The sequence below is a fragment of the Saccopteryx leptura genome, chromosome 1 (genome assembly GCF_036850995.1).
Source record: "Saccopteryx leptura isolate mSacLep1 chromosome 1, mSacLep1_pri_phased_curated, whole genome shotgun sequence".
NCBI lineage: Eukaryota > Metazoa > Chordata > Mammalia > Chiroptera > Emballonuridae > Saccopteryx > Saccopteryx leptura.
The window spans coordinates 381,342,621-381,364,503 of record NC_089503.1 but is presented as its reverse complement, the minus strand read 5'-3'; the positions used below and the strand labels follow the sequence as shown (position 1 = coordinate 381,364,503).

General features: G+C 40.8%; 1 protein-coding gene and 1 pseudogene across 1 annotated transcript in view; both read left to right on the top strand.

The window, feature by feature from the left end:
* Positions 1 to 244: 244 nt before the first annotated feature.
* Positions 245 to 21,883, top strand: part of DNAH8 (dynein axonemal heavy chain 8) — a 313,181-nt gene continuing 291,542 nt past the window's right edge. Inside the window, exons 1-7 of the mRNA XM_066361430.1 lie at positions 245 to 370; positions 1,104 to 1,293; positions 2,478 to 2,641; positions 9,252 to 9,428; positions 10,240 to 10,353; positions 14,643 to 14,750; positions 15,753 to 15,854. Coding sequence (XP_066217527.1) covers positions 260 to 370; positions 1,104 to 1,293; positions 2,478 to 2,641; positions 9,252 to 9,428; positions 10,240 to 10,353; positions 14,643 to 14,750; positions 15,753 to 15,854 — 966 coding nt within the window. The 5' untranslated portion in view covers positions 245 to 259. The remainder of the gene's footprint in view (positions 371 to 1,103; positions 1,294 to 2,477; positions 2,642 to 9,251; positions 9,429 to 10,239; positions 10,354 to 14,642; positions 14,751 to 15,752; positions 15,855 to 21,883) is intronic.
* LOC136387964 (dnaJ homolog subfamily C member 2-like) lies at positions 16,725 to 17,942 on the top strand (annotated as a pseudogene).

Here is a 21,883-nt window from a genome sequence, read left to right as displayed (position 1 = left end):
AGATGTGTGGAGCTCAGGGAGAGGAACCAGAGGTGGCCACTATTTAAGAACGTCGAAACTGACAGCTTTTTGCAAACAGAAAACAATTTATCCCACACTCACATCAAAAACCTCTTATAATAAAGTGAAGCAAGAAGCAAAGGTGCGAGATGCAGGGTCATTTATCACATTTGATCAGCTATGTGGCCGTATGCTGAATTCTTGTCTTTTGTTTGCAGAATGCGGCCGAACCATTGCTGGAGTAACCAAAGGGTCCAAAATGATGAGACTGTACATAGACAGTGCAGCCCCCGAGAGCGTGAAAGGGCTGTGTCTCATTTTTGTTCGCTGTCACAGTGATGTTGCCATAAATATTAAAAACGTTCATGAGGTACGGTTACACTTGTTTTGAAACAGACAGTTAAGCATTTCCTCAGCTTTCTTGGGATATAACAGACATACGAGATTGTATAAACTTATTGTGTACGAGTTGATTTAATGCACTTATACACTGAGAAATAATTACCACGGTCACATTAGCAGCACCTTTGTCACCTCACATAATTACCCATGTTGGTGACCATATTTAAGATCTCCCTTAACAGCTTTAAAGGATATAACGTGGCCTTGTTAGCTATCAGCCTGCGCTGTACCTTGGAGCCCCCCAAACTTACTCAGAACGAGGTCTGTACCGTTGGACCAGTGTTGTTTCCATGCAGAACTGTGGGCAGAGGGATAGTTTCATCGCCCTTTCCCTGGGCTGACGGTCTGTCTGGCCCCCTCTTCAGAGGCTGGGCAGCTGTGGACTGAGGACTTCCTTCAGGCAGGAGGCTCAGCTTTGTTTCCCTGGCAGGTGTATGGGCTGCAGGCCGCATCTGCTTCCCTCCACGGAAAGCAAAGCGCCAGGGAAAGTGTGGACTTGAGAGACGAGCATGTACATGGTTAAAATGAGGGCAGCATGTACATCTGTTGATTTTAGAGCCCTGGCATTCACAGCCACTTCAGTTTTCCGAACAGCTTATGAAATGTATTGTCTGTGCTTATTGTGTTGTAAAATCGGCGACAGTTTTCAGTCCTCCGGTGGGATCAGCGTGGAGAATGACATCTGAACGCTGCCCTTTCAGGAAGTGCTGTTCACCGTTCTGGATGCCTCGCAAGGACTCCTGATTGGGATTAGGAATATGCTGGCGCAGATATTCCTACCGGCTATTCTTGCAACAGATAATTGGGGTGCTTTAAACCAATCCAAGCAAGGAGAATCTGAAATACACATTTTCACTGAAATCATCAACAGATACCTTTCATTTTTAGATGGTAAGAATAACATTTTATGTTCAAGAAGTTTACCAAAAATGAGAAATTAACTATAAGATATGTTATTAAAAACAAGCATTTGAGCCTGACCAGGTGGTGGGACAGTGGATAGAGCATTGAACTGGAATGCAGAGGACCCAGGTTCGAGACCCCGAGGTCGCTGGCTTGAGTGTGGGACATCAGCTTGAGCGCAGAATTGCTGGTTTGAGCATGGGATCATAGACACGAGCCCATGGTCTCTGGCTTGAGCCCAAGGTCACTGGCTAGGGCAAGGGGTCACTTGCTCTGCTGGAGCCCCCCCCACCCCCGCTCAAGGCACATATGAGAAAGCAATCAGTGAATAACTAAGGTGCTGCAATGAAGAATTGATGCTTCTCATCTCTCTCCTTTCCTGTCTGTTTTTATCTGTCTCTCTCTCTCTGTCACTGTTACAAGAAAAAAAATGCATTAGAGAAAAAAATTTTCATTTTAAAGAAGATGTTAAATTAATAATCTGACCAGGAGCTAAGTTATCAAATCATTAACGCCTCTCTTTTCAGGGAATCTTTGCAGGAGTAAGATAAGTTTGTGTTTTCCATTATAGATTGAGAGTTTTCTTTCTATATTATTTGTGAAAATTTTCACCATATTTACAAATATATACCTTATTATAAACTCTCCTTGAAGCATATAATTATTTCATATTGTTTTTTTGGGTTTCTTTGTGTGTGTGACAGAGCGAGAGACAGAGAGAAGGACAGACAAGAAGGGGGAGAGATGAGAAGCATCAATTGTTCGTTGCGGCACCTTAGTTGTTCATTGATTGCTTTCTCATATGTGCCTTGACCAGGGGGCTACAGCAGAGTGAGTGACCCCTTACACAAGCCAGCGACCTTGGGCTCAAGCTAGTGAGCCTTGCTCAAGCCAGATGAGCCCACGCTCAAGCTGGCGACTTTGGGGTTTTGAACCTGGGTCCTCTGTGTCCCAGTCTGACGCTCTATCCATTGCACCATTGCCTGGTCTGGCTATTTCATATTGTTAAAGCACAATTTTATTAACAAACCATCAAGTCACAATCTAGAGATCAATTAGAATTACATTTCTATAAAGTGTTAGGTCTCTGACATGTTAGTGCTTACAGCTTGTGAAACCACACAGGGACGTTTAACACATTAACACTAAACACTCTTCTAAATTCCTTTTAGGTGCTAGAATCAGTATTGAGGGAACAGTTAAGTTAAAGAAGATAGACAATGTTGATTTTTCCAAACTGCACACCTTTGAAGAGGTAACCGCCGCAGCTAGCAATTCGGAAATGGTTCGTCAGCTAGAGGACACGCTGATGATATGGTATAAACAGATTGAACAGGTGAGCTCACTCAGGTTCACGTCATCAGATGTGAGTCACGGCCGCCTCTGTGTTCTCGTCACTGCGGGTTATCCCCAAAAGGAAAGGGTAGAGGAGTCTTCCGGATTCCGTTATGGAACTCAGCCTGTTCTCGACTCCAGTGCAGAATTCATTGTTCTCTATGGACCACTTACAATCAATTTTAGGATATTTCTCACATTAAGGGAGAAACTGTAACCATATGGGTTGAGAGTGAAACAAGCAAGAACCAGGAGTGGCCAACATTTATCTCTAATTCTTTATATATTGTGTATATGCTTCAGAAGATAGAGAGAGGAAAAGAACACACGAAAAAAAACACACCTAGTGTTGCAGAGCTAGGCTCTAAGTAAATACCACTTGGCTGATCCAAGGAACTGTCTGTGCTGACAAAGAGGTCCAAGCCAGGCTCATTTATATCAGCGGTACTCCAGACAGACAAACTCTCTCTGGCAGTAACACAAGCAGTGTTGGGGGTGGGGTGTTTGTCAACATTCTGAGAAGGGCCGGCTTGTTTTCTAACACTACCGAAAGTCATGTAACTGCCCGACACTGAAGGAGGACTGTCGGAGCCAGCTCTCAGATCTCCAGTTTGTGAGCACAGGACAGCGCACCTGGAGAAGAAGGTCTTCAGCTAAGTGAGGCCTCGGGGAGAAAAAGCTCGACCAGGCAAGACTTAGAAAAAAGCATCTCTGACACCACATCTCATAGAACTATCGGAAGGAGGAAGGTGCGATTGGAGTGGAAAATGGAGGACTTAGTGAACTGCACCAAGGCCTGGAGTGCTGGCCAGAGAATTTGCTTCCACGTGTCACTAGGTAATCGAAGTGCACAGCTGCCCAGCAGAGAACTCCTGCAGCCACCATTGTGCCACTGGAGGGGAGGGGGGAGGCGGGAGGGGGGAGGCGGGAGGCGGGAGGGGGGAGGGGGGAGGGGGGAGGGGGGAGGCGGGAGGCGGGAGGGTGTCACCCCCTGTGAAAATCCAGCCCTGTGCTATGCAATGGCCAGGGAGAGCCTCTCCAGTTGTTATGTGCAATCAATACAGAGTTTCTCTCACAAAAATGAGCCAGCAAAAGAAAATGGTTTGATGTAGGAGAATTTGGTGACTTGAAATGAGGAAATGAAGTTAGGCAATTGCAGCAACTGACTTCCAAATTAACCAGAATCGATGCAGGAAATGGGAGAGCACTCTTTAAAAAAACTACATTGAAAATAAATGTTGACCTCTTGTCATACACAAAAATTAATTCAAGATGGATTACAGACAGAAATATGAATACTAAAACTAATAAAAGAGAACTTGAACCAACACGAATCTAAAAAACATGTTGTGTGAGAGAGGCCTGTCTAATGTGGGCCTGCGCAGGCGGTGGCAGTGGATCAAGTGTCAGACTGGGATGCGGAGGACCCAGGTTTGAAACCCCCAGGTGGCCAGCTTGAGCGCAGGCTCATCAGCTTGAGCACGGGGTCACTGGCTTGAGCAAGGGGTCACTCGCTCTGCTGTAGCCCCCCCAGTCAAGGTACATATGAGAAAGCATCAATGAACAACTAAGGAGCTGCAACGAAGAATTGATGCTTCTCATCTCTCTCCCTTCCTGTCTGTCTGTCCCTATCTGTTGCTCGCTCTGTCTGTATCTGTCACAAAAAAAAAGTAATGTGGAAAACAAAACAAAACCTGTCAATGAAGCAGAGCATAACATGCACTCTAGTAATCTTCTCTTACGCTAGATACAAAACCCAGAAGCCATGAAAGAAAAAAAAAAAGATAGATTTGACTACATAAAAATTTTTAAAAATTTCATAACTTCCATATGGCAGAAATTACCATAAACAAAGTTAAAAGATAAATGACCTTCTGGGAAAAAAATAGCAGCATAATATGTAAAGCACTTCTATAAGTCATTAAGAAAGGGACAATTTAGAGAAAAATAGGCCAAGGATTTGAACACCATCATTCAAGGAGAGTACATGGAGATTCTTGACCTGGGAGAAAAGGGAGCTTAGGGGTGCCATGGTATTTCCCACTATTTGAAGGGATTTAACGTGAAGTCGAACTCGTTCTGTATGACCCTCGAAGGCAGAGGTCAGACGGGACAGAGTGATGGTTGTAAGGAGAGATGGGAGTGGAACGGGCTGACTCCCCGGAAGTATTCCGTCGGAGGCTGGATTACCATCTGTGAATAATGTAACAGGAGTTCCACATCAAAAAGCTTGTTTGATTTAAAATTTAAAATGTAAGATGATTTTAAGGCCCCTTTTTATTCTTTAATTTGGTTATTCAAATTATACAGACTTTCAACCATTTAAAAAAGTTTAAATTACGCCTAGTATCCTCCATTTAAGGAGCTGGGCAAGTCTTGTAATAAGGTTAGGAAAGAGTTCCATAAACCATGGTTAGAATTAAAAGCATTTTGTGGATAAAAGACAGAACCTTTGTAGGTTTGAAAATCACCTATGTATTTTATTTCATTTGTATCCTTAAAAGTTCCATCACAATTAAAGTTATGGAAAACCAAAAACATTTAAAAAGTACCGAGAATCATATAATGAACACCTCAGTAACAGATTAAACAGATGTCGTTTGGCATATTTGCTTCAATTCAGATTTTTCAAATTGTCACTGAAGGCTCTACCCTTCCTTCTCCCTCCCTCTAATTCACCACTGTCCTGATGCTACTGACTCCACCTGTTCTCTTAAAAGTTTTACACTTTTATTGCGTTTACAAATTTATTAGTTTTATACTACAGATGTAAATACATTATATACATATACACATACTATGTTTTTATTTATTTATTTATTTTTATTTTTTTGTATTTTTCTGAAGCTGGAAATGGGGAGAGACAGTCAGACAGACTCCCGCATGCGCCGGACCGGGATCCACCCAGCACGCCCACCAGGGGGCGACGCTCTGCCCACCAGGGGGCGATGCTCTGCCCCTCCGGGGCGTCGCTCTGTTGCGACCAGAGCCACTCCAGCACCTGGGGCAGAGGCCAAGGAGCCATCCCCAGCGCCCGGGCCATCTCCACTCCAATGGAGCCTCCGCTGTGGGAGGGGAAGAGAGAGACAGAGAGGAAGGAGGGGGGGAGGGGTGGAGAAGCAGATGGGCACTTCTCCTGTGTGCCCTGGCCAGGAATCGAACCCGGGACTTCTGCACGCCAGGCCGACGCTCTACCACTGAGCCAACCGGCCAGGGCCACACATACTATGTTTTTGTGTTTAAAATCTTCACACCTAAAGGGTATAATACTATTAAAGATCCTTTTACAGTTGTTTTTTGTTGTTGTTGTTGTTGTTTCTCATTGAACATTCTCTTTCATTCATGTTGGTACAAATAAATTTAATTCAGTCACTGTCTGGTATTCCTCTATGAAGAAATCAGTTTATTATATAGATGTTCAAATATCTGGGAGACATTAAAATTATGTCTAGTATCCTCTGTTTAAAGAGGTACAGAAGTATATATTCACATGTTTTCTCAGGAAGATAGCTGTTTCTACCTTTTTTTTTTTTTTTGCTATTGCAAATAATAATAAAAATGCACATTTAATGATATCTCTGTTTAGGTCTCCTTTGTACACATTTGAGAATTTCCCAAAGGAACTGATGGGAGCAGTACTGTATGGATATTTTCTTGGGTATTGCAAAGCCTTCAAAATTAGTGGTTATATTAACTGTAACATATAAAATATCCACTATAATGTTTTTTACAGAAGCATATGACAGTTCCCATGACTTCGGATCTCCCATCATACTTGCGATTTGCAGATTTTTAGTCGTTGCCGGTATATTGGGTGTGAAATGGGGTCTCGGTTTATTTTGCATTACACTGAAGACAGCTGAGATTGAGCATGGTTAATGGCTATTTAGGTTTCCTCGTCGAGCTGTCTCTTCATATCCTTGAACTACTTATATTTCAGAGTGCTTGGTGGTATCCCACTGAATTGTTGGACTTTAAGCAGTATTTTCTGGATGTTAATCTTCCTTGGTCCACATTGGGTCCTGCATTTTCGTTAGGTGCCATGCCTTTAGTCAGATGAAAGTTGCACATTTTAATGTAAATATATTTAGTACAAATGGTAGTCCAGCCTCAGCTTAGCTACCTCCAGTGTCTAGGAACTTGGTGCTCTCTGTATTTTATTCAGGAAACTCATTTCTACTCCAGTGTTATGAAGATATTCTCTGACATTATTTATCTAAGTGGTGAAATATACAGGAATAAATACAATACAATCAACCAATGATTGCGAAATTAACACTGGTATAAACTTTGCACAAGTTAAGAAATGGAACCTTGCCAGCATCTTACAATCCCCTTGCATTTCTCTTCCCAATTTAAATTCCGTTTTCTCCCCGCGGTGGTACTGATATTCTTGACAATTATGGCATTTGGTTCCATGCTTTTATTTTATATTTATTTATTTTTTAGATTTTACTTATTGATTTTAGCCAGAGAGTAAAGCAGAGAGAGAGAGAGAGAGAGAGAGAGAGGAACATCAATCTGTTCCTGTATGTTCTCAGACCGGAGGTTAAATTGGCAACCTCTGCACTTCAGGCCAATACTCCAACCAACGGAGCTATCCGACCAGGGCAATTCCATGCTTTTACCCTCATATTCTATATTTTCTTTAAAAGCTTTAGCATTTTGTTTTTAACATTTTGGTTTTTACTCCATCTGGAATTATTTTTGTGTGCGGGTATAATGTGAGGCAAGAATCTGATTTTATCTTTTCCATATGGTCAGCCGATTTTGTCCCAGAACTGTTTGTTCTTTCCTAAATAATTTGTAATATAACCTCTGTAGCATGTCAGAGTTTCTGGAACTCCTTTTCTCTCACTGGTGTACTTATTTTTTTGGTACTCATATGATGCTGCTTTTGTTTCTGGAGCTTTTTAATGAATGAGCATTTGGTATGGCAAATCCCTTAGTGCAGTGGTAGTCAACCTGGTCCCTACCACTCACTAGTGGGCATTCCAGCTTTCATGGTGGGTGGTAGCAGAGCAACCAAAGTATAAATAAAAAGATAGATTTAACTATAGTAAGTTGTTTTATAAAGATTTATTCTGCCAAACAGCGAAAATTGACATAAAGTACTTGGTAAGTAATTATTATTATATGCTTTAACTTGCTGTAACTCTGCTTTATAAATTTTATAAAGTAAAGTGACTTCCCTACTTTATAAATCACCATTACTGTGGAACTGGTGGGTGGTTAGAAAATTTTACTACTAACAGAGATACAAAAGTGGGCGATAGGTATAAAAAGGTTGACTACCTCTGCCTTAGTGTATTTTTCTCTAAAATTGCATTGATTTTTCCTGGTTAATTGGTCTTCCAAATTAATTTTAAGACTAGTTTGGCAAGTATCATCAAAAGCTCTTTTGAGATTTTGATTGAAACTTTATTGAATGTATACATTGATTTAGAGAAAAGTGCTGTCTTTATATTATTGAATTTTTCCATCCATGAACATGGTATATCTCTCCATTTGATTAGGTCTTATTTTGTGTGCTGAAAGTAAGTTTTCTAATTTTCTTCAAAAAGATCTTGCACATCTTTTGTTAATCTCTTTCTGTCTTACCACTGTTATTTATTACAGCAAATGCTGTATTTTTATATTTACATTTTTAGGTTGTTAAATAGTTTGTAAATAAATGCTACTGATATTTATGTATACATCCAGCAACCTCACTTTTTTGTGTGTGTGTGACAGAGACAGAGAGAGAGACATATAGGGACAGACAGGAAAGAAGAGAAATGAGAAGCATTGATTCTTTGTTGCAGCACCTTAGTTGTTCATTAATTGCTTTCTTATATGTGCCTTGACCAAGGGGCAGAGTGAGTGACCCCTTGCTCAAGCCAGTGACCTTGGGCTTCAAGCTGGTTAGCTGTGCCCAAACCAGATGAACCCGTGCTCAAGCCAGCGACTTTAGGGTTTTGAACCTGGGTCCTCTGCATCTCAGTTCGACATTGTCCACAGTGCCACTGCCTGGTCAGGCACAATCTCACTTTTATTAAATGTAAAAATTTGTTCTTGAATATTCTGGAAGTTTTAGAATGTGGTCAACCATATCAGCTGTGATTATTCTTTTTTTTTTCCACTTTCAATTTTCTGTATCTGTAATTCTTGCATCCAAATCACGCCAATTCTAAGAAAAAAAAGTGTAAGAATTCTATAATACATTCAAATACACAAGTGTGTTAAAGTTGAATCAACAAATTCAAGCTGTCTTCCCTCATCATATGTGAATATTAGAATCTTTTGGAATTCTTTTGTCTACTTATCTTGATTTGGGATCTTTATTACCAGGTTGAATGGAAGTGGGTGGTGATAGTGACAAAAGTTGTCTTGTCCTTAGTTTTAGTGATATTCTCTAAAATTTCACTTTTAAATATGTTGCTGTAGATTTTTGGTAGCTGTATACTATTTATCACGTTAAAGAAGTTCTCATCTATTCTTAGTTTGCTAACAGTTGTTAGCATTATTCAGTGTTGAATGTCATTTATACTTTTAGCTTCCTTTGAGAAGATGAAAGTATTGAGCTTCAAGAATGTAACATTTCAGTATCCAGTGAATTTTTCTGATTGCAGGTACTTATTGAGAGTGAGCAGATGCGAAAGGAAGCTGATGACTCGGGTCCACTCACTGAACTGGAGCACTGGAAACGCATGTCGGCCAAATTCAATTACATCATCGAACAGATTAAGGGGCCGAGTTGTAAAGCTGTCATAAATGTGCTTAATGTTGCACACTCCAAACTCTTAAAGGTACAGGGCCTTGTATTTTAAAGTCTGGTATGCCTCAGAACAACCAACTGGAAAATTACCCTTTTTGAACTGCTTCTTTGCATCATATATGGAAATCATTTATTTAGAAGTATTGAACTTCTAAATAAATATGAGTAAGGCTTTCTCATATGCTCCACTTCATTCCGGAAGAGGAAAGGGCAGTACAGAAATGAAGATTTAGTCTTCAGTATTTCAGACACCAATTTGACAGTACTACTATGGGATGATTGCCATTCATTTTAAAATTGTTGTTGAAATTGTAAACCAACAGAGGCTCACTAAGGTAGAGATCTACATAGAAAGTCAAAACCAAAAATACTCTCTCATCATACGTCTCATTCCCACTATTTTATTTTATTTTTTTCCCTAGATGTCATCTTTGTTAATAATTTGGCTTGATTCCTTCCAGGCCCTTACCTTTTTCTTTACTCTTCCTTAAATATATATATGTTCTGTCTTCCTAACTTGACCCATACTTGAATACATAGAATAAAGTAAATAGCTGACCTGGAAAAGCCACTCCAAGTAGAAGCAGATCCAGTTTAAACCTACAGACAGGATGCTAATTGCAAATGGAATTAATCTTTAGTTTTAGGGTGTTTAAGGTGTTTATAACTTTGTCTTAAATAATAAAATAAAAATATATCGCTAGCCATTAAGTATCTCCTATTTAGTATACACACACACACACACACACACATATCATGAGGGAAGACAGTTTGAATTTGTTGATTAAACTTTAACACACTTGTGTATTTGAATGTGTCAGAATTCTTACTTTTTTTCTTAGAATTGGCGTGATTTGGATGCAAAAATTACAGATACAGCAAATGAATCAAAAGATAATGTCAGATATTTGTACACTCTAGAAAAAGTATGTCAGCCTCTCTATAACTATGATCTAGTAAGTATGCTTTTAAAAGTGTAATTTGAAAAATTACTGCATTTAAAAATAATTTGTGCATGGGAAAATTTATACTGCAGGAAAGTTATTTGTTGTTTATTTTTTTCCTGTCTGTTGAATTTATTGGGGTGACACTAGTTAACAAATCATGCAGGTTTCAGGTACACATTTCTTCCAAGGTATTCTCTTAGTTAAAATGCTCTCAAAATAATTTATATTAGTTTCTGATACACATGTTCAGCATTATCCAGTCTACTTTTTTTTAAATTTAATTTTTTTTATTTTTTATTTATTTATTCATTTTTTTAGAGAGGAGAGAGAGAGACAGAGAGAGAGAGAGAGAGAGAGAGAGAGAGAGGAGAGACAGAGAGAGAGAGAAGGGGGGAGGAGCTGGAAGCATCAACTCCCATATGTGCCTTGACCAGGCAAGCCCAGGTTTTCGAACTGGCGACCTCAGCATTTCCAGGTCGACGCTTTATCCACTGCGCCACCACAGGTCAGGCTATACAGTCTACTTTTTGAAGAGATAGTCAGATCCTCTGCATACATGGCACCACTGGCCACATGACATGGTTGACTAATCTCTTTTGGGAGTAGGGTGAATGCTGGTTCCATCCTAGAACAGGGAAAGGGGAAGAGTCTATGTCCCATATCACTTAGATTTGGAGGAGAGGGATGGATGTTCATGCCCATCCCAAGAGGTTACTGATAGCCAAGCAATTTAATGTGAGTGGGAGGGAAGGATGGTCAAGAATCCTGGGTAGGTGCAATTTTTAGTGCTGTGTGGAACCCCATTGTCCATTAGGAAGCACCAGGAAAGCAGTCTTTTAAAAGAAGAGTCACAAAGAGATGATGAACTTTATTTACCACGTGTTTTTGTTTTACAAAGAAGAATTATGACTTCCTTAAAATTCACTCTGTGTGCTTCTACCCCTAGTACCAGCACCTGGACTTCTGTTGGGAACCTTTTAAAAGCTGTTTCACATTAGGTGTTTCTGTGTATATGACCATGAATGAAACAAACAAACAAAAACCCCAAATTACATGGTGCTGGAGAAATATGGCTGTTGCTTGGCTCACTCTAGTTCAATGACTCAATCCCTCAGCTTTATAACATGCAAGTGGCTCTTGATGTAAAATACAATAGATGAAGTGAATATAGCAAAACGTTAACATTAGTCAAGTCTGGAGATGGGGAATAGATGATCATTAGAAATTATTCTCTTCACTTGTCTATATAAAAAGTAAACTTTTCACTATAAAAAGTAAACTTGGGAAAAAAGATGCAATGCTTTTTATTGTTATCAGGACCTCTGAATTTTAAGGTATACTAATTTCAACCTCTAGGTTCAACAGACTTGCTTAAATTCCCATAATTTCCAAGTCTTTTAGTTCTGGTGTTCTTTTCATCCTACGTAATTTATGAAGCTTTGTTCAATTGTTCTATAGCCATGGCTGTATATTATTATTATTACTATTATTTTATTGTGATTGAACTTTATGCATTCTCTGATACAAGAATATTTCAAACATTTTGCTTTGAAATTATAGAAGTACAAATAGTATTGAGTCATATAATTGCTTCCCCCTCTATACTCATTAATTTTGCAGTTTTACAAATTCTTTTTTTTCCCATTTAAAAAATTCTTATTAAAAGCAACCATCAATTTCTGTCTAGCTTGTCACTGTCATTTGAGCAGGAAAAGTGTGGAGGACTCATATTCCATTTCTCAATAAATTTTATGAATTTTATGTAGACCGTTTTATTTATTATCCTGGTAATGCACTTTAGGCATATCTGTTATTACATATTTTACATATAAAATGTCTGAGTACTGTGTATAAATAGGTGAGAACTGTGTACTCAAAGAGTTACTATTGTAAATAATGATGTTTAAAATTTAGGTGAGGCCCTGGCTGGCTGGATCAGTAGATGGAGCATCAGCCCAGCATATGGACGTCCCAGGTTTGATTTCCAGTCAGGGCACATAAGAAAAGCGATCATCTGCTTCTCTCCCCTTCCCTCTCTTGCAGCCAGTGGCTCAACTGGTTTGAGCGTCACCTATAGTGCTGAGGATGGCTCAGTTGGTTTGAGCGTCAGCCTCAGGCACTAAAAATAGCTTGGTTGATTTGAGCACCAGCCCCAGATGAGGGTTGCCAGGTGGATCCTGGTTGAGGCGCATGTGGGAGAGTCTGTCTTTATATCTCAAGTAAAAAAAATTCAGAAAGGCAGTTTTCCTGGTGGACCCATTTGATGCTCCCCCTGAGCCTTCTTCATTGGAGTTAGGGGTACATCATAGCCTTGTCTTATTGAGGGTGGCAAGGACTCCTTCTGGACACATTTTGTATTAGAATCTTTTTTTGAATCATAGATAACACATATACTTTGAATTCTGACATACAAGGTTAATTGTGAAATAATGTAAATTTTCATAAGCCACATGCAATTGATTTAATTGTGTCATACCCCATACCCAGGACATACAGTACATGAATTAATAGTTGTTCTGCCTGGCTTTATTTATTTCATCACCACTACTAAAATCGTTTATATATTTTATATTCTCCTAGCAATTAAAAGGCATGCTCCTTGAGGGCGGGGATGCCATTGAACTTACCTGTCTTTCCATCATGATTTGCACAGGGTGAAAAGCAGGCCTCAAAACCCGCAGGCACACAACTGTGGTTATGTTACAGCTTTGGGACCTTGAACTAGGTACTCAGCTTCCCTAACTCCCTATTTTCTCCTGTGCAAAATGGAAACAATAATATTTTATTTATAGATTCTAAAACGCATTGTTGTTTTTTTCATGTTAACATCTGTACTCCGAGCACAGTCCATTGAGTTGTATGAATCATGTGGATGCGACACCATCTTACATTATTCATTCCCTCCACGGGGGCTGTTTGTTCTTTTGCTTTTGTACCAGCGATGTGAATTCAGACTGCAGTGAATGAGAACCAGCTTGTGGTACAAGTTCTCAGGGGAATTTCTTTTCCCTCCCTCCACAAGGAGCGGGGTTGGGACATGTAAGTTTTGTGCCTGTCTTTTTCTCCAAGGCTCCTTTGTTTCATGTTTACTTTTACAGAGGGGTGTAACCTTTTGATGGCTTAGTTTTATGTGGGAGTGAGTTGCTCCATCTTGGGCGTTGTTTTTTTTTTCCTTTCTCAGCATCACCTGGAGTATGCTACAGGCTTGCAGCCAGTGATATCTCAGTGGTGATGAAATCAAGCCTACCTTAAGTGGTCATTGTCAGCATAAATTAAGATGCTGAGCGAAGCTCTTTGCCTAGTACCCGGCACACAGTGAACGTTCAGTGTACATTAGCGATTGTTCTATGTATGTTTGCACTTGTTCTGCCAGTTCAGCTTGTTCGTGTACACCTCTTCCACTCTGCCATGGCCTCCTCCAGGATAGGTTCCTTATGATTGGATTTCACTCAATAGTCTCAGAACCCAGTGGCAACAAGCACGTTTGCTGAAAGGTGAACTGAGTGGAATGCATGGAAATGAGTTGTAGTCTAATCTGACCTAAATTAAGTCACTCTACCCCTCAAGATATCAGTTTCTTCATCATTAAAAGGGACAGCTTGAACTATTAATCCTTAAAATCCCTGACACTTTTAAAGTTTTATTTAGTTTAATTTTATTTTTTTATTCACTGAGAGAAGGGGAGGCAGAGAAACAGACTCCCACATGCACCCTGACTGGATCCATATGGCAGGCCCACTAGGGGGCAATGCTCTGCTCATCTGGGGCATTGGTCCATCGCTCGTCAACTGAGCTCTTCTTAGTGCCTGAGGTGGAGGCCATGGAGCCATCCTCAGCATCTGGGGCCAACTTGCTTCAATTGAGCCATGGATACAGGAGGAAGAGAGAGAGAGAGAAGCGAAAGCTGGAGGGGTGGAGAAGCAGATGGGTACCTCTCTTGTGTGTCCCGACTGGGAATCGAACCCAGGATGTCCACACGTCAGGCTGATGCTCTACCACTCAGCCAGCCGGCGAGGACTAAATTTTTATTATTAAATACACTTTTAAGCAACAATAATACCAAATTATCTTCACCCAGTTTCTCCTGTCAACGTTTGAATTTTCTTGGCAAATTTGTTAAAGCTGATGTCCCTTTTCTGTTCCAGGACCCAGTCTAGGATACCACATTGCATTTAGTAAAATTTGACTTTAAGGCTAAATTGTTATTTATGTATGTTCAGAGTTTTGAATACTATCGGATATTGGTTATTAAACCTATAACTGTATAATGGCATTCACTAAATATATTTTAATTTTAGGTTTCTATGGCACATGGAATACAAAATTTGATTAATGCCATCAGGATGATTCATAGTGTGTCAAGATATTATAATACTTCAGAGAGAATGACATCATTGTTTATCAAGGTAAGTTTTCAGGGGCAGAAGTCACACATGTAACTCTGTGGAAAAGTTAACAATCGGCCCTGGCAGGTTGGCTCAATGGGAGAGCATCACCCAGCATGTTGACCGCCCAGGTTTGTCCCTGGTCAGGGCACACAGGAGTTGTTGAGTTTACTGCCTCTGTTGTCACGTTTGTTTTCTTCAATTGCTTGGTGATTCTTGGTTGTCCTGCCATCTTTGTATTTTAGACTCCTAAATCGCCTCCCTGTTCTGTTTCTGGTGAGGGAGGTGTTGGACTTATGTTGGGAGGGGAATGTGAGTAGCATTTTCTCTGATAGGTGCTCCTGGCTTGCAGCAGGCTACTGGGGACAGCCACGCCTCTCTGGGTCTGTGGTTCACACTCACGCTTTGACCTTTCAGCCTATGTCACTTTAAATTCAGTGTGCCAAGTCCCCTCACATCCTCTCCCATCCTGAAAGTTCTCATAATTGCTCCACACTAACATTAACCTTCTCTGGAACTGGGTTCTGGTTTTCTCTAGTCTTTTTTCCCCTATAGATTTGATCCCACTGGCTTTCCATATTTTAGGAATTCTCCAAAATGTCTGTGTCAACCTGCCATCTTGATCTAACTTCCAGACCATTTAAATAAATAGCTCTCTTGGCTTTTTTCACTATTTGGGGAGGGGGGAGTGAGAAGGGGTTAACTTGATATTTGGTTTGCATGTTGAAGGGTGGTGAAGAATCACACTTAGGCTGGGTCAAGAGCTAAGTAGAGGAGAAATTGACAAGTGGAAATAGAGTTGATTTTGAAAGTTATGGCCCCAATTACCTGGACTTAAATGTAGTAGTTAAATGTCACTTTGTTTTTTGTTTGTTTTGACTGGAATGTATATTTCTTTGTGTTTTATGTACTGTGATTAATTCATTTAATAATTTTACTGTTTACCATTTTTATGCTTGTGATTAAAATTTTTTTTTAAAAAAAAAGTCTTTCTTTATTATTTTGGACTACTGTTTATTTTAGGTAACAAATCAAATGGTGACAGCATCTAAAGCCTATATCACTGATGGAGGACTCAACCATGTGTGGGACCAGGAAACACCAGTCGTGCTAAAGAAGATTCAGGTTTGTACAAGCAAAGCTTTCACCGTCTGGTCCAATTCTGTTTACTTTGTGCATGCACAAAGCATGATAGTTTTTGATAAAACATTGAACAGAGTAGCATGAGAATATAAAAGAACTTCATTAAAATTACCTACTTCCATTTATACTTCGTGCTCCTTTTAGGGTGTAATTTAATCCCCATCTTCCCCATGGCTACCTTTATCAGACACCCTGTGTGCTACTTCTTATCCTCTGGCCCCCACCTCTCATTCCTACCCCTGTTCACTTCATTGTCTGGCCCCTCATTGGCTAGGTCTGCCTGCATCCTTGGTGTATAGACATGGTGACCGATGGCATCTGATTTTGATGCTTCTTTTGAGACAGACTATTTCTAACAATTACCCATTTAGTCTGATGCTTTCGTAAGTTTTTAATACGTGGTCTATTAGATGAAGGCAATTTTATTTTGAGTTTTAGTACTAGGAGATATTTTTTAAAGTTGTGAAAAAAATTTTTCTGCCCGTATATTTTGAGATGCTTATAAGATTTTTCTTCTCAACCTGTTAATGTGATGGATGGAATTTTTTAGGGTTTTCTAATATGAAACAATCTAATGTCCAAAGGATAAGCTCAACTTGGTCATGGTATAGTAATCTCTTTTTGAACACTCAAATTCAGTTCGCTACCATTCTTTTTAGGATTGTTCACAACAATATTCGTGAAGGAGCTGGCCTGTAATTTTTCTTTCTCAGACTGTCCTTGCCCGTGTTTCAGCACTAAGGAGTCAGAATGAGTGCGGGTGGAGAGGGAAGGAAGGATTGCCCCCTTTTCTGTTCCATGGAAAGGTTTGGAGAAAATTAGAGTGATCTGATTTTTAAAAGTCTGAAAGAAATGACCACACCAGTAAGGCCCCATCTGGAAGTGGTTGTCGGCCGTCTCCACGAGCCGGTTCCTGAGCTTGGTAGAGCCGAGGCACGAGGCTGGAGGCAGAGCCAGCAAGGGTGCCCACTGTCCTCGACCGAGGACGTGAGCTGCTGTGCTCAGAGCCCTGGAACTCTGGAGGGTAAGAAGGAGTTGTCAGAGGAAGCAAAAGATGAAGAGTTGCAGTCAGGACGGTTTCTATTGCTGAAAATAACTGATTTCAAACCCTGGAAGAGCTAGGATCATTATGGGCTTCTTGGAGTTGGCTACATACGACACGAAGTTACACAGAGACAGACCAAAGCAGCTCGTTAAGCAGTGGTCTGAAAACATCACTGAAAGTAGCTGGTGAACCAATAAAAGGAGGAGATAATGACTACCACACTCGCTGTCCTGGCTGAGTAGCCCCCTTGGTTAGGGCGTCATGCTGATATCCCATGGGTGTGTGTTCAGTCCAGGTCAGGGCACATACAAGAATCAACCATTGATGCATAAATTAGTGAAACGACAAAATCGCTCTCTCTCTCTCTCTCTCACTCTCTAAAATCAATAAATAAAAGCTTAAAAACATGACTACCACACTTGCATTACTAAAGCTTATGAAATGTGCGTGCTGATCTAGTGAAAACAGAGAATTTAACAATGTAGATCTTCCTTTGGATAACTCAGTTCCTTCTAAAAGTGAGGCAAAGAACAATTTCTTTGAAGCATTTCCCCAAGTGTTTGAAAGGAGTTCCAGATAGTAAAATAAACAAACAAAGAAACAAACAAAATAAATAAATAAAAAAGAAAGTTTCTAAACTTGGTGATATGAATTTACCATTTGAAGATGTAGAGACATTTTATTTCTTCTATGGTATAATTTTTATGCTTGGAGAGAACTGTTTTATTTAAACAGAGAAGAAAAAAAGCAGAACATCCTGATGAGAAGGGAGAGGTTGAAAATCTGAACAGAGAGACAAGGGCACAGAGGGAAAAAAAAGAAGAAATTAATTGGACTGTGGTTGATCATGCACACAGCTGTGAGGCAAGGGCAGAAGGGGTCAAAGAAAAAGCCAAAGCCAGAAGAAGCAGAGGAGGAAGCAAAAGCAGAGGAAAGGAGAGGAAACAAGAAGTTAAAGAAGAAGACAAGCAGAATTAGAAGCTGCTTGGACAGCAGCTAAGGAGAAAGGAGAGAAAGTCGAATAAGCATAATTGGCATAATTGAAGGAAAAAGACATTCAGAAAAAGTAGCCATTAAAAAGGGAAGGCAGGCCCTGGCCAGTTGGCTCAGCGGTGGAGTGTTGGCCTGGCGTTCAGGGGACCCGGGTTCGATTCCCGGCCAGGGCACATAGGGGAAGCGCCCATCTGCTTCTCTACCCCTCCCCCTCTCCTTCCTCTCTGTCTCTCTCTTCCCGTCCCGCAGCCAAGGCTCCATTGGAGCAGGGATGGCCTGGGCACTGAGGATGGCTCCTTGGCCTCTGCCCCAGGCGCTAGAGTGGCTCTGGTCGCGGCGGAGCGATGCCACGGAGGGGCAGAGCATCGCCCCCTGGTGGGCAGAGCGTCGCCCCTGGTGGGCGTGCTGGGTGGATCCCTGTCGGGCGCATGCGGGAGTCTGTCTGACTGTCTCTCCCCGTTTCCAGCTTCAGGAAAAAAAAAAAATACAAAAAAAAAAAAAAAAAAAGGGAAGGCAGTATTAAATCCTTGGGTTGTACACGTGAAACTAACATAATGTTATATGTCAATTATATCCCGATTTTAAAAAAGGGAAAGGCAGCAAGAACTTTGCAATTCATGGAAAAGCTGATAATGAGAGGGAGCAGGTTATAATGATGACGATGAGAACAAGCTTTGTGATGACCTCAAACTAGCTGGCTTTCCAGTGCTTCCGTGAAACATGTTGCTCCTACAGAAGCAGGAGGGACGGCTGCTCTGATAAATAAATGAGCAAATTAGACAAGAGCAAGAGGAAGCAAGGCTTGCAAGTGATAAGCATCTAAGAATGCAGAGAAGGTGGACATGGCAGTAAAAACTGGTCAGGAGAGGCTCAATCTACAATTACTAATTAAAGCTGTTGAACCTCTTCCTTGCTGGAACAAATTCAAGATGGAAAATTATTACCAATTATATGAATTACATATTCTTCTTCTGGAGTCAAGAGACTTGACATATAATAGAGTCTCCATGCCTGAGCAGGTGATGGTGCGGTGGATAGAGCATCGGCCTGGGATGCTGAGGAACCAGATTTGAAACCCCGAGGTTGCCGGCTTGAGCGTGGGCTCATCTGGTTTGTGTGAGGGCTCATCCAGCTTGAGTGCCGGGTCGCCAGTTTGAGCATGGGATCATAGACATGACCCCATCATCGCTGGCTTGAAGCTCAAGGTTGCTAACTTGAGCCCAAGGTCACTGGCTCGAGCAAGGGGTCACTGACTCTGCTGTAGCCCCCTGGTCAGGGCACATATGAGAAAGCAATTAGTGAACAACTAAGGTGTTGCAATGAAGAATTGATGCTTCTCATTTCTCTCCCTTCCTGTCTGTCTGTCCCTCTGTCTCTTTTGGTAAAAAGAAGAAAGGAAGAAAGAAAGAAAGAAAGAAAGAAAGAAAGAAAGAAAGAAAGAAAGAAAGAAAGAAAGAAAGAAAGAGAAAGAAAGAAAGAAAGAGGGAGAGAAAGAGAGAAAGAAAGAAAGAAAGAATCCTTCATCCTCATCAAAAGGATGACACACTACATAGAGTAAAGTCCATGCATAGATTTTACTTCTTGGACACAGAAAAACAGAAGATTTTGGAACAAGCTTTGAAAACATATCTAATAAATACACCTGAAAGATGAGGGGAAGAAATAGTAGAGGCAGTGCTTGACAGGACATAAAACACCACTACCTGAAATGACAATAAGCAACAGTAAGCAGTAAGTCGAGGTGGTAAAAGCAAAGAGAGATGCTCAGAAGAAAGTACAGTACTTAGCCCCTGGCCAGATAGGTAGTTGGCCAGAGCATCATCTGGATGCGCAGAGGTTGCCAGCTTGATCCCTGGGTCAGGGCACCTGCAGAAACAGATTGGTTTTTCTGTCTTTCTTTCTCCCTCTCTCTCTAAAATCAATAAAATAAAGTCTAAAAACAAGAGAAAGGATTTAATGCAAACAGAGCTGCAGAATGACTTCATGATAATTGTTGTGTATGCATTTAAAAAATAAAACTGAAGAATAAAATACCTAGGAATAAATTTAATTAAAGAGGTGAAAGATCTCTATACTATGAAAACTATAAAACATAATTGAAAGAAATTGAAGAAGACAGAAAGAAATGGAAAGTTATTTTGTACTAATGGATGGAAAGAATTAACGTTGTTAAAATGTCCATATTACTTAAAGCAATCTACAAATTCAATGCAATCCCTTTTTTCACAGAAATAGAACAAAAAATTCTAAAATGTATGGAACCACAAAAGACCCCAAATAGCCAAAGTAATTCTGAGAAAAAATTAAAAAGCCAGAGATATCACCTTCCCTGATTTCAAACTATCCTACAAAGCTTTAGTGATCAAAATGGTATGGTATTGGCAGAGAAACAGACACACAGACCAATGGGACAGAATTGAGACCCCCCCCTAAAGAAAACCCGTACAAATATGACAACTAACTTATGACAAAAGAGCCAAGAACCATGCTGAAGCACCGCACAACCATCTCCGTGAGTGACACACTAAAGGGGTGGTCTCAGCAGGTACCAGAGCCCTGCAGAAGCAAGTCTTGCTGATGTACCAACAGCAATGAGGGCTAACTGCAACAGGAGGGTGCACCCAGCCCACCCTGGGGTGCACCTGGAGCACCCAGCTTAGGTGACCAGGGAAGCTATGCCAATGGGCCCTACCTACTGGACACCTATGACATAAGTCCACTGTACCAGGACTGGGGGACATAGAAGCTCTACCTAACACAGAAACCAACACAGGGAGAAGCCAAAATGAGGAGACAAAGAAACATGTCCCAAATGAAAGAACAGAATAAGACAAAGAATTAGATAAAATAGTGGCAAGTGATCAACCAGATGCAGAGTTCAAAACACTGGTTATAAAGATGCCCAATGAACTTAGGGGAAAAGTAGAGGAATTTAGTGAGAATTTCAACAAAGAGATAGGAAACATGGAAATGGAGCCAGAAAACAAAAAAAGAACCAGACAGAAATGAAGAATATATTACAGGAAGTCACCAGTAGAGTAGACGATGCAGAGGATCAGATCACTGATATGGAAGATAAGGAAACAGAAAACACCCAGTCAGAACAGCAAGAAGAAAACAAAATCCTAAAATATGAGATTTAGTGTAAGGAGTCTTTGGGACAACTTTAGGTGTACCAACATTCTTATCATGGGGTGCCAGAAGGAGAAAAGAGAGAAAGGAATTGAAAACCTATGTGAACAAAATCATGATGGAAAACATTCCTAATCTGGTGAAGGAAATAAATGCACAAGTCCAGAAAGCACAGAGAATTCCAAACAAAATGAACCCAAAAAGGCCCACACCAAGACACATCATAATTAAAGTGCCAAAGGTTAACGACAAAGCAACAGAGAAAAGCAGTTAGCTACCTACAAGAGAGCTCCCATAAGACTGTCAGCTGATTTCCCAACAAAAACATTTCAGGCCAGAAGGGATTGGCATGAAATATTCAAAGTGATGAAAAGTGAGGACCTACAGCCAAGACTACTCTACCCAGCAAAGCTATCATTTAGAATCAAAGGACAGATAAAGAGCTTCCCAGACAAGAAAAAGCTAAAGGAGTTCATCACCACCAAACTAGTATTATAAGAAATATTAAAAGGCCTTCTTTAAGAAGAAGAAGAAAAGGCCCTAGCTGGTTTGCTCAGTGGTAGAGCATCAGCCTGGCGTGTAGAAGTCCTGAGTTCAATCCCCGGCCAGGGCACACAGGAGAAGCACCCATCTGCTTCTCTACCTTACCCCTCTCCTTTCTCTCTTTCTCTTCTCCTCCAGCAGCCAAGGCTCCATGGGAGCAAAAATGGCCCCGGGTGCTGAGGATGGCTCCAGGACCTCTGCCTCAGGCGCTAGAGTGGCTCTGGTCGCAACAGAGCAAGGCCCCAGATGGGCAGAGCATCGCCCCCTGGTGGGCATGCCGGGTGGATCCCAGTTGGGC